Below are 13,594 nucleotides of genomic sequence, written 5' to 3'. Positions count from 1 at the left end.
CATGAGAGCTATGATGAACAGTATATGTGTGTTAGGTGATGAGTGATATATCCTATTCAGGTCTTAGCAACTGACTGAAACTATGTGAAGTCAAGTTTATAACAAAGAGACATACTTTTTATATATATATATATATATACACATATATGTATATATATATATATATATATATATATATATATATATAAATATATAGATAGATAGATAGATATACACACACCAAGTCTTCCGATGAAATAATTCCACATATTGATGTGGTGTAAATACAGAGTGAGTGGGCTGGATGGAGGATAAGACCCCCAGGAGAGCTCATAACAGTTCACTTAAAACTGCTTGGATTGTTCATATCTGGAGCCTAGCTGGAGATCTGGAGCAATCAACTACATCAGCCCCGTTATATGAAAGAAAAGCTGAGGCGAGGCCCAGCGTTTCAGCAGGGGGGCAATAACACTCGTAAAGTGGGCAATAAAGGACTGATTGTCCTGCGGCCTGTGCTGGGAGATACAAAATACATCACGGACGGGTTATGAGCTTCAACAGTAGTGAGTCCACAAGGAAGGTACCCACCTCTGATAGTGAGGTAGGCAGAGGCCTCCACTTTACCCACGCGGTTCTCGGCTAGACAGGTGAAGGTGCCCTGATCACTGACTGATGCTTTCTTTATCCTCAGCAGGAAGTCCTCTTTTTCATATCGGATGTCATACCTGGTGACGGAGAGGAAGAGTGACATCAAGTCAGGTGACGGATGATGTCAAAAGTCACAGATCAGAGATCTGTATATGTTTTTTTTTTTTCATGTATTCCACCATTCATATTTCTCACTTTGTTAAAGCTCCAGCATGTGACATATAGTCATTTGTGTTATTATGCTGCCTCTGTCAAGCAAGGCTATTAGACCTGATTGAGGGAGAGTTTGTGCATATACACCAGCAGTGCCGGGGCGGGCCGGGACAAGAAGAATTTATTTCATCAAACTGCTGAAAGAGCAGATTTTAAGCAGTAGAATTCACTTCTGTGTTCTCAGTCATACTTCATCCGGTTTGGAGCTGTCTCACTTTACTAGGGCAATGTTGCTGTCGCCTCTGTCTGTCACTTCCTGTGTGCAGAGTGGGAGTGTCTCAGGGTGACATGACATCCTAACACTGCTACACTGAGGAAAAACAGACATTGTGGTATGGTATTTATATTGTTTTTTTTTTTTTTAAGTTGTATTTCAATCCATTAAGTAAATTAATGTCATCGAATGAATTGCTGTACATACCAATAAACAGCAGATTCAAAATTGGACCAACAAAAAAACACAATCGGAGAAGAATAACAATATGGACGTTTACAGTAACATAGGAGAGTAGAGAAGGAGACGCACAGGAAAAAAGAAGAAGACAACTGTATGACGCAACATTACAGATGCAAGCTGCCATGAAACACCAAGAAGTGAGAGGAGATGGAGAGAAAGGAGAAGGAAACGAGCTGGAACACATACAGCAATAGATTTGAAAACAATCAGAAGGGAGAATCCACTAGATTAGATTAGATTAGATTAGATTGATCACACAGGGGAAATGAATTTGTTTCAGCAGCAAAGTAGTCAGAGATAGACAGGTGACAAATACTACGATTAGAATAAGAAATAAAACAAGATAAATATATGAATATAAATAGCAATGAAATAATAATGTGAACAAGAGGACAAATGAAAGAAAAATCTAAAAAAATTTGAATGATGATTTTGATCAAGAAATTGACATAACATACACAATATATGCGCCGATGGAAAGTAAACATGAAACAAACACATGAATTTCTGTCCTAGGCTTTTATACAGGTGTCATTTTTGAGAGAATAAAGACAGACTTTCTAAGGCAATTAAGGCTCTGCTGCACACACTCGTGCGACAGAGGCAGAAAGAAGGGGGGGGGGAGCAATTATGCTGAGATGAAGGAACAGCAAAATGAAAGGTGCTTTCAGCTGGAACCCTGACTGTTCCACTATTTCAATATTTATAAAGACGCACCACCCACTGCGTTGTGGGCTGTGCGTGGGAGAGAGACAGCAAAAAGACAAGGAGGGACGGGAAAAACAGTCTGAGTGTGTGGGTGTGGCTCAGTCTGTCAAACCGAATTTGATGAATGAGGCAGGTCAGAAAGGAATGACTTATTCAGAGAGATGTTTCCCGTGCATTGTTGTGTTACCAGCAGCAGCAGCAGCAGCAGCAGCAGAGCACTGAGGCCCTATCCATGCATGCAGAAACGGAACAAAACGTTCGCCGCAAACGCGGCATTGTTTCAGGAAATGGCTTCATCCATACGGAAGCCCCTCCCCCCCAAATGTCAGGCCCGTATGTGTCGCTGCTTCATAAATACACCAAAACTGAAGAGGGAAATGTTTGGCATTAAATGAATGAATGAATATAAACCACAGTGTACACAGAAACGGAGATAGTGTGAAGAAAGAGGAATACAACAACGAAGGAAAAAAAAGAAAAACGCAGGGCTTTCTCTGCTGGTCCTAATATTATTATTATTATTATTTAATTTTTTAAATAATCAAATTAATGTGTGTCTGAATTCAATTACTTTTTCAGTATGTTATGATTATATTTCCTGAAAAAATATGGTTATTTTTTTGTGAAGCTGAGCTGGATTTTCCTGGATGTCATTAAACGCATCACAGCTCCGTGGACCTGCTCCAGCATCATTGCTGGCCTTTCGTTGAAGCTGCCATTTCCTATTTGGTTCTAACTTTGCCTGACGTGTGTCGTCAGCCAATCAAAATGTGTCTGGCGCTCGCCCCCAGTGATGTCATCAACGACGTTTGAACCTTTGGCGGCTTTTGAAGTAAGCTATGGCCGCTGCATTAACACCACTGATCCATCATGTTTCTGATCTCCTTCGTGTGCACTTTTGCACGGCGATCGTTTGGAGAGAGGAAGGAAAGACCTACACCGAAGAGGAACATCATTTCCGGTAGTTCGAGTGTTTTTTAGAAGTGGTGAGGACAAAACTGTAAACAGTGTCGGGGACGTAGCTGACACCTATGCTTATGTGGAAGCTTGTGAAATTGCAGTTGACATAACGGAAGATGGGGTGGTAATGATGCAGTAGCCTATAGACGCCTATATAGTAGTGTGCACGTGCGCTATAGTTGTTGCAGATCAACTGTCTTGTGAAGATAGTGCATAATAGTGCGTTTTGTATGTGGTTGTGTTTGTTTTTTTGTTTTTTTTTTACTGAAGGCCCTGACTGAAACCCCACAGTACGCTACTGGAAAAAAACGTAAGCAGGTTGACCTCGACTCATTTCCGTGTGGACAGTCCCGGTAATGCAGTAGTGGTGCATTCAGTGGAAGAGAAACAACTCAGTGACCGGAGGGAGCTACACACACTGAAAGAGTTTATGGGAGCAAGGAGTTGGGATCTCCGTCTCTTGGGTCCCGTTTGGTGTGAGAGATGCTGTGAAATTGTCCAGCCAGCCATACTGATTCAGAGAGGGAAGACAAGTCAGGCAGAGGAATGGCACGAGGTGAGGGGTCGCATTTGAAAATAGACGTTCCAAAGTGTATTGGGCAGAATATCGATGGTTGTTGTGGCTTCTGTCCAGAGTCTGGTGAGGACTCTTATTCACAGCACATCAGTGACCCAGATACAGACTTCCCCAGGAGGCCGACGGGTTCAGGGAGAGAATGAAAGGAAAGGAAGGAGGAAAGAGAGGCGAGACAGGACTGAAAGTAGGACATGTTGCTGCGGAGTCAAGGGCCACTGAGGTAGAGGGCGCAACGCAGGTAACAGCCACACTGCTGGGCAGAGAGCGTCTACACTCCCTAGCTACTCTATTAGGTAAAACGTTTAAGCAACAGCATGTTAGCTGAGTCATGTTGTGTGACGTGATCATTGGCAGGATTTGGCATGCGTACGTCTCATTCCCGCAACTCCTAGACCGTTTGTGTTACCGAGCGGCAGAAGACAACTATCACCAGCGCCATCGTACGTTTGTGACGTCAGCTTCTCAATACTGTAATCCTTAAATTAACTGCCAGATATCGAAAGACAAGGCAAGTTTATTTGTATAGCACTATTCACACACGGGATTAATAGGAATGATGTCTTTGAAATAGCTTGAAATGACTAACAAATGTGAAAGGTCTCTGATTGATATTGGCAGATGCTCAAATTGGTGATATTGGTATCAGTATTGGACAAAAAAAGTGACAATACAATTGTATTTAAGTATGGACACTTCTCATAAGATACCGGTACTCTGTTAAGTTTATTGCACTCACTTACCTCTCCATCCATGTATATAAATACATGAAATATGAAGGTTATATTTTTTTTTGTGCACTAAAACTTAATTTTTAGAGGTTTATTTGAAAAGGTTTCCTGTATTTAACATTTACTATACACATTATTTTTCAAATAATGCTCTCAGGTCCCTTCCTGGCATTTTTGTTTTTTTTTAAATCAAGCATTGGGTGGAGCCAGAAGAGGGGATTTCTTATTCTTTAAATAGAGTTTTATTGAAATTTGGCAACTGAGTCAGGATGATCAACCTATTTCATCAGATGGAAGAAAAAGGGAAATATTTGCATCATATACTGGATGAAACAGCAAAAAGACCACACCAGGTGCCACTTTATTAGGTGTCATGTGTACATGTGTACTTTTTTACAAACCTGAAAGCGATGACTCATGGTTCTACACAACACAGACTTAAGAGTTTTTATCTGTTCACTTGCTGCACTTGATGTATCTGATCCATTTGGCAGCAGCTCCATTAGTAAACAACAAACAAATCCGAAGAACATAATCTATAATTAATCTTCCGCTGTACATTTCCATTAAGAAAAAGCAGTTTGGAGGATAATGAATGCACAAATGCTAATATACGCAACGCTGCATCGTCTCATCACACAGTGGCAGCACTTATAACCCCGAGCACGTCTGATTTCATATGAGATCGAGTTGAGCCTCTTAAACAGGTTTTTTTCGCCACAAGAGTTTCAACAGCATATAATTAGCTCATATAATTACCGAGCACCAGTAAGTCCATAAGCAAATGTGATTTCTTATGATGTGTGTGTGAAACTGCATCGGAAAGAGTGCTTCGTAATGTGTTATTGACTTTTTTTTTTTTTTTCTTGCATTACATTAATCTGAATTATTGCTTAATATAGTTGTAAAAGTGATTGAAATTATGACTGTACATGTGTCTGTAGGATTCTTTTACTCAAATGGACACGTTACCATCTTCTGTGTGTCCATCTTTAGACCCTTTGTGCAGTATTCATTTATGAATATTCCAAAGTCCAACAAACAAATGATCTCAAAGCATCTCAATGTTGTGTGTTATGGTAAGTGCAATATCTATTTAGACATTTCTATTCTGTGTAAAGTCAACTGACAGCTGACCTTCACATTGAAGGAAGTATAAAGTAATAATAGGTTAGGCTTAGTCTAACTGTAACCCTAACCGTAAACTGAAGACCTTTATTTATTTATAGTTTTTTTTCCCAAACCGAAGAAAACCTTATATTAGACTGTATATGACTAAAATAACATTTGAACCGACAACTCAGCTCTTCAAAATCCAGGAAAATGATTCCTTTGAAAAATGTATGTAAATCTAACGTTTCAGTATTAAAAAAAAATAAATAAAATAAAAATAATACTGAATATTTTATGGTTATTTGAAGCTATAGAACCCTGAAAAACTATAGAACTTGTATTATGATGAAAAACAAACACTCAAATGACGTTGAAGTCGTAATTGATTAGTAATTGATACTTTCTTCCCTGCAGTGTGTGTCTCACTCGCTGTTAGATTGAAGTGCTCGTCCAAAATAACCGCTTTGATTGGCCGACCGGTGTCATGTGGCGATTTACGGCGCATGGAATTGGTCTGCATTTCCTGGACCTATCTAGAAAAGCTGTTCCAGTTAAAAAGCAAACACTCCAGGACCCAGACTGCGGTCCACCTATTAGTGACCTCTGCCTCCCGAGCTCACCTTCACCATGTATAAATCATTCCTTTTCCTGTATTATGATGCACATAGTGCACATAGAGACATAGGGTGCTGCATCCACACACAAACACTCCTCACCTGCCACGGGGAATTTCCACGTCCTCCTTCTTCCAGCGCAGTGTGGGCGGAGGGTCACCGTGGACCTGACACTTGAACTCCACGCTCTCGTCCACCAAGACCACCTGGTTCACAGGTCGCTGCACAAACAACGGTCTCTCTGGATGTGGGCAGAACACAAAAGACAGCTGCTAAATATAGTTTTGACAGCTGTATAAATACTTGATGTGCTCGTGGGTAGTGAATACACGAGAGAAAACAGTCACTCTCTGTTATACTTTTTCCTCCAGCCTGTCAGATGTCTTACCGAATACTGAGAGCTGGGCTTTTTCGCTCTCTTTCTCTCCGACCATGTTGCTCGCCACACACACATAAATCCCTGCGTCAGTCTTTTTAGTGTTGGAGATGGTCAGCTTTCCTCCCCGGACCTGATAAAAAAAAAAAAAAAAATGCATATGATTAAAGAGAACCTCTCCAATATGAAGCGTTTCATACTGTAAAAGTGAATCATTGAATATGTGATGTGAGAGCGAGAGTCAGGAGTGAACGCTCTGGAGGGAAACCCACCGTGATCCTGTCATCTTTGAGGTCAAGACGAGTCTTATCTTTCCTCCAGAAGGTGGTGGGTTCAGGATGGCCGCGTGGAGGCTGACACTCCAGACTGGCCGTTTCACCGACCACCACCACGGAGTCCTGTGGGTTCTGCCTGAAGTCATCACGCAGCACTGAGAGAGAGAGAGAGGGGAAATAAAAGGGTTGTTACTGTGACTGGAAAAATGTCTCATTTAGTTGATTAGTTTGAAATTCCATTGAGGTTCATTTGTGAAGCAGGTATACGCTCCATGACTCAGCCGCCATGGACTCACTGACCTGATCCACCCTTTTTTCTATTTTAAGAGCTAAAGACGATCATTCTAATACCTATAGCAATCTGTCTGCACGTGATAGTTTTGATAATATTGCCGCAGAGGCTATAGACACAGACACCTCTCTGATCTCAGCGGATTGTGTAACAGATTGTGTAAAGCCAGTTGTGATTAGGGAGGAGTGGGAAAGAAATCCATTCTTAAAAAGATTATGAAGTGACGCAAAACAAGTCAATGATCAGAAAAAAAGAAGAAGCTCTGTATCTATTTGCCTCTTATTCAGTCATTGTAAAGCCATGGAAAAGTCAGCGTTAAGTACACATTACAAGTACAGTAAATCTCGTAATTCTGTCACTCCACAGGAAGCTGTGTTACTAACCAATTTGGCAAATGTAAATGACTAAAAAAATCTATGTAATTCTTTACTAAACACTGCCGTTATTGTTGCTTTTACGGGTTTCCACATTTATAATCTGAATTGAGATTCCCACACGCAGAAGAGGAGCAGGAAGCTAAAAGGAAAACAATGTTAAAATGTGAAAGCCTGACACCACACATACTATACGATACAGTCTTTTTTTTTGTGATACACTTAAAAAAACTAAAACAAAAACAAAAAACAACAAAAAACAGTGGCCGTTGTGTTTTAACCCACATGGCACATGGTTGATGGACAACTGGGCAATGTAACCTCAAGCTCGTGCTATAAATGAAACCTTGGGGTCACGATCATCCTCTGGGGAACGCGAATGAGCTCATGCGTTAAATTGTAGTTTTGCGAGTACAAGTGTTATTGTAGAGTGATATTGGATATGTCTGTTTGTTTCAAAAACATCAATAAAAACGTCCTCGTGTGAAAAACACCGGCTTGACAGAAAATGTTGCAACAGAATATTATAAATAAAATAATAATAATAATAATAATAATAAAATATATAAGGGAGAATATAGAGTCTGTATGTGTGTCTGGATGAGTTTGCGGTCTGTATCTACAGTGTGACATCTGTTAAAACAAGGTTGATATTGCATGTATTGTGAAGTTTATTATAATCGAGCCCACACGTATAATAAAAAGAAAACTGTTTGCTCCAAATAACCTTGGATTAAAACGACCACTGTAATGACGAGCCTGCACTTTGTGTCAGACACAGCGTCAGGGCCTTGGTGCAAAAGGAAAGAGGCAGCATCAGTGGCAACTGACTTGAAACTTCATCAAATCTCAAGGGAAGGGGTGCAAGGTCTCACCCTTTATCAAGGGTAAAATGGTTTCAGCAGCAATCGTCCTCTTTAAGGTTATCGTGTCACTTTAAAAAAATCTCTAACTACCAGAATGGCCATAGCGGTTTTATATTGTTAGATTCAAACAAACGTGAAATAGTTTCACACGGCTCTTTGAGAGTAAACTTCAGGTGAAGGAATTAACCCCAGTTCTTTGAAACAGTTGATGAACCCTGGATCTTTGAAACGTGAGTCAGATACCGTAACAAATGTGAACGGCTTGGAATATGGACCAAGAACTGTCCTTTCAGGTGTGGGGTCAGTGACACACTACTTTTTTTTAACAAAAAATCTTAAGTTGAAGGGCAAAGTTTATTTCTGTGTGAGATTTTTAGAAGTCAGTGCAGCTGATGGCCAATATATGATTAATTATTTGGTTAATACCTTTTTTTTTAATAAATAAGGTTTATTGCTCCAAAAGTTTTCTGTTGGCACCGCAGTGCACGTGTCTATTTTAAACCCGAATGAAATCCAGAAACTAATTATAGAAGACATGTTATCAGCAGGTTGTCAGAACAACGTAACGATTCAAAGGAAAAGGTTACAATGATTAACGAACACTTGAAAACAAAGAGGTGTAAACTGTAGGTGTATAATAATTAAGAATTAAACATAAAATGTCTGAAGCAGATTATTGAAAAATTGTAAAAAAAAAAAGAAAAAGAAAAAATGTTTGAATTAAACTGCTAACACCAAAGCTGCTAAAGCAATTGCACATGATCGATCTGCTGCTGTATGTTGCATTAAGAACAACTACTGGTAAAAAGACGAGAGATCTTGATTTGTCCACTTCGCATGAACAGCGTATGACATGGTGTTTTTCTGAAGAGGAAACCATAGGACAGGTTTTAAATAATAAAGAGCATGAGTGTGAAAACAAAAGAAAACAAGCAGCAAATGATTAAAATTCTAATGGATTTTTTTTTTTTTTCCCTACCTGTGAGTATTAAAATGAACCGCCTAATGCCATTTCTGCTCTCATGTGTTATGAATGACTAATTCATGTTAATCTAGTGAGCTAATTATATTCAAGCTGTAGATGGTTAAGATGTTACAAAGCCTAGGTTTATAGCTTTGTTTGTCACTGACTGAAAGTATAAAGTGGGAATGGGCGATACGTTACATTAAAAATAACTGACATGGTATCAGAAAAAAGTAAAAACTTAAAATCAGATCACATTTCACTAAACACATTCTGTAAAACTTGCAATTGAGTCTACAAGCAGGAAGTAAGCCTTTTCCAATAGAATATGATGGCATTTTATAAATAAATAAATGTTCCCATTGAGAGGAACACATAAGCATGGCACATAATAAAAACCAAAACAAAAAGAAATTTCCAGTCTCGCGGCTTCAAAATGAGTTTGTTTTACAAATAGAAAACTACTCCACTTTTGTGTTGTTCACAGCTCAGTCGTTTAAAACTAGTCAAATTACTTATGGGACACCAATAAGTGGTATGGAGCTATTCCGAGTATAAGAGCAACACAAAAAAAAAGGTTTAGTGTTAAGTTTTTCATCCTCATTACTGCCATAAGCTCTTCTGCTGATATACTGTAACATGAAGTCCAAGTCCCAAAGGACACCTCTGCTGAAAAAGAAAATCAGGAAGGAGCCAAAGGCCCTTTGGCCCCGGCTGTCAATCACGTCCAGATCGTGCTGCAGCAAATGAGTCTCAGTTGCAGCAACTATAGTCTGGCAGACATATTCCAGACTGGCTGTCACATGGTGCTACGTACGCTTAGTGACCCAGCCGAAAACGAAGGAAACACTCCACTCATCCAGTCACGCAGACCACCTTTTTCCTGTTCCTGTTGTCACATTAAAGACGCTTCCATCACAACAACGCTCGTCTCAAGAGACTGAAGTGAAACCGCAGGTACGCGCAGGGGGGGAAGTGCTGCTGGGTAATTCAAGACGTGAAGTGAAAAACAAATTGTGGAAAAGATAAGCAGAGAAAAAATTTTCATGTTTAATTTTGCGGCTCATAGTTAAAATGGTGTTTCCTTCTCTAAGGGTTTTTATGCAGGCTTGGGACCGGCACAAACAAAAACACTGGAAGTGAAAGTCAGAGTAAGCGGACTATTTTATTTTTGCAATGATTGATCGTGTCCATAATAAATCGTGTTTTATTAAATGGGAAGTGAATACCTAATTATATAAATATCTCAGTAATAGGCTACTGCAAATTTAAAAGGCTACAGGGGAGTGGTTTTAGTCCAAATACATGACTATGACTGGTACTGTGGCTGTGATTTATTCAGCCCTGACAGAATAAATTAACCCCCTGCAATGACAGCTACCCCACACCCACCCAGCACTGCTGTGGTGTGTCCCCACTTCCTCTCCTGTTCTCATTGTGAGGCCTGTGCACGTTCCTATAGGTGGAGTTTATGAGTCACTGATACGGTTTTCATTTATCCCTGAAGGGTTGATTCAAATATATCTAGATATGAGCTACAATGCGATTAAGGAAAGATACTATTTATAATGGAATATATGACAGGATAGACATTCATTTGGAATTACCATTCAGAGTAAACTAAGTGAATCACTCCTTGCCTTTAAATAGATAAAATAAATAAATAAATAAAGGACCAGATGATACAATGTTGTTTTCCCCCATTTTTGACGTATGAATAATTTCAGAGGCAGTTACAAGAAAATATTTTAAAAAAACGTGATTTGTTACATTTCTGGCGCAACTTCACAATTTAGTAATGATTCATTATCTCTAGCAAAATTAATATTACAATTCCACAACTGGAAAAATTAAAGGAATCCGATGGAAACAATACTGTAAATAATATTTGACTTCTGAGTTCTACAGTTTGAGGTCATAAAATATCAAATAAAAAAGCAGTTCTAAGAAGTAAGGTAACACTAACACTAGAGTAATTTAAGGAATAAATATTGAGTCAAGAAGCTAAGAAGCTAAGAAGCTAGCTGCTAGTTGGTAAGACTGAACCCTGCCTTTGCAGACTGAACTGTTGTTGTCTGTTCTGTTGCATTTGATGTCATCATTGTTGTCGTCACACCGATACGACGTCACATCATCGGGCACAGCACACACTCAGCCTACCAAGAAAAGGTACTGTTGAAACACAAGCCTGAACCAGGGCTTCACCACCATTCCACACTGAACTGTACTGTACCACACTGAACTGTACTGTATCAAAGTGAACTGTACTGTATCAAACCAAACTGTACCGAACCACACTGAACTGTACTGTACTGTACCACAAACTGTGAACTGTACTGTACAAACTGTACAACCACACAACTAATGTACCAAAGTGTACAAACCAAACTGTACTGTACCAAACTGAACCGTACTGTTCCAAACTGTACTGTTCCAAACTGTACTGTACCAAACCAAACTGTACTGTACCACACTGAACTGTACTTTACCAAAGTGAACTGTACTGTATCAAACCAAACTGTACCGAACCAAAGTGGACTGTACTGTACACACTGAACTGGACTGTACCAAAGTGAACTGCACTGTATCAAACCAAACAGTACTGTACCAAACTGAACCGTACTGTTCCAAACTGTACTGTACCAAAACCGTGTCAACTGAACTGTACTGTACCAAAGTGAACTGTACTGTATCAAACCAAACTGTACTGTACCAAACTGTACCCAAACTGTACCAAACCAAACTGTACTGTACCACACTGAACTGTACTTTACCAAAGTGGACTGTACTGTACCACACTGAACTGTACCAAACTGAACCGTACTGTACCGAACTGAACTGTACTGTACCAAAGTGAACTGTACTGTATCAAACCAAACTGTACTGAACCAAAGTGAACTGTACTGTATCAAACCAAACTGTACTGAACCAAAGTGGTACTGTACCAAACTGAACTGTATCAAACCAAACTATACTGTACCAAACTGAACCGTACTGTACCAAACCAAACGGTATGGTGGAAACACAGCATAAAAAGCTAGTTGGCAGTGTCTAAGAAACTATTGCACTAACTAATGCACAGCTGTATGTGCTATAGCCTTGAGAGATTGTTTTATGAGAGTTTGCAAATGTGCTGAGGAATTAACAGCATAACAAACTGATTAATGACAATAAAAACAGCATTTAGATCAATGCAGTGGTCCGAGTATCCATGTATTTGTATATTTCACTTCATAACCGATTACTGATTTGTATCTGGGTTTTTTTTTGTTACACCCCTAGTTGTGGGAGTGAGGGGGAGCAATGTATGTTCCAATGTAACTGGTCTAAAATAACCCAGTGGAGGTAACACCCATGTGCCTCCGTGTCGTTGTCATGTGGTAATTATTTCAGATGCCGCTGCTGCCACTGCTGTCTAATGCATTCTGATTGAGAGCTGCTCAATTATTCCAACAAGCCATTCTGGGGACTCAATCGTTCACCAGTTTCATTTATCAAATCAGAAGGAGAATGATTTGTAAATGGGTTTCATTCCGTGGCCCATGGGTGGTAAAAATATGTGACAAGGTGGAAGTATCTGCATACAAGTAACTATACAGGGACCTGTTATGAGATTAACAGGACTCATTGTTTTTTTTTTTTTTAGTAATTTATCTTGGCATTGTGGTTTTCTTGAGACTCTTCCGCAGCAGCAGCAGCAATGTGTAACTAAATTGCCTCGAGATCCCACAATTCCAGCACAGTATTAAATCCTTGAAGATCCCCACTTGAGGTCTTGATGCACGTTGCTCGGCTCACAACCTGAATATCAACTCCATTTGGTTTTGAGAGCAGCCTGTTTGTGTCTGCACTGTGAGCGATGTTTCAAAACACTGCAAACCATCTATCAGACATAGTGCATTTATTGTCTTGTCGAGCACAGTCGCTGAAAGTCCCGCATATCCATTAAGCTCGCATGCGTTTACTGTGGCATCTGTCTCTGAGCGTGCAAGTCGGTGGTGTCGAGTGTCAAAGCACAGCAGCACAATGCAGCAATGCTTTTGTGTTATGTTTAGTGTTGTTTAGTGTACGGCCGGGGTGTCAAACATGCGGCCCGGGGGCCAGAACCGGCCCGCCAGAGAGTCCAATCGGCCCACAGGATGAATTTGTTAAAATTTCACACTAATCTAAACGTAATGTCAAATGCTCCAGATACCCGTGACTAAATGTTTGTGCCTTTATAGATCCAGTGTGATGTGTAAATAGTCAATTTAGGCATGGTATTGTTGAAATTGCACTTATATTTCTCAAGAAATGTCATGTTTTGTAAAATTATCCTTCAGTAAAGGAGAAAAAACAAAGGGGTTCTTGTTGTTCATAGGTTATTATGCTATTATTTTACTATTTTTACTGGTCCGGCCCCCTTGAGATCAAATTGTGCTGTATGTGGCCCCTGAACAAAAATGAGTTT

General features: G+C 39.8%; 1 protein-coding gene across 5 annotated transcripts in view; it reads right to left on the bottom strand.

Annotated features, from left to right (window-relative positions):
* LOC122779598 (roundabout homolog 2-like) overlaps positions 1–13,594 on the bottom strand; it is a 100,930-nt gene that overhangs the window by 37,835 nt on the left and 49,501 nt on the right. For all 5 annotated transcript variants that reach the window (XM_044042094.1, XM_044042095.1, XM_044042097.1 and 2 more), the window contains exons 3-6: positions 6,646–6,803; positions 6,386–6,506; positions 6,100–6,238; positions 568–704 (exon numbers count right to left, since the gene is read on the bottom strand). In XM_044042094.1, the coding sequence (XP_043898029.1) occupies positions 568–704; positions 6,100–6,238; positions 6,386–6,506; positions 6,646–6,803 (555 nt within the window). The remainder of the gene's footprint in view (positions 1–567; positions 705–6,099; positions 6,239–6,385; positions 6,507–6,645; positions 6,804–13,594) is intronic.

This window comes from Solea senegalensis, linkage group LG13 (genome assembly GCF_019176455.1).
Source record: "Solea senegalensis isolate Sse05_10M linkage group LG13, IFAPA_SoseM_1, whole genome shotgun sequence".
Lineage (NCBI taxonomy): Eukaryota > Metazoa > Chordata > Actinopteri > Pleuronectiformes > Soleidae > Solea > Solea senegalensis.
The sequence above is the reverse complement of the archived record's forward strand: the minus strand, read 5'-3'. Positions and strand labels throughout refer to the sequence as shown.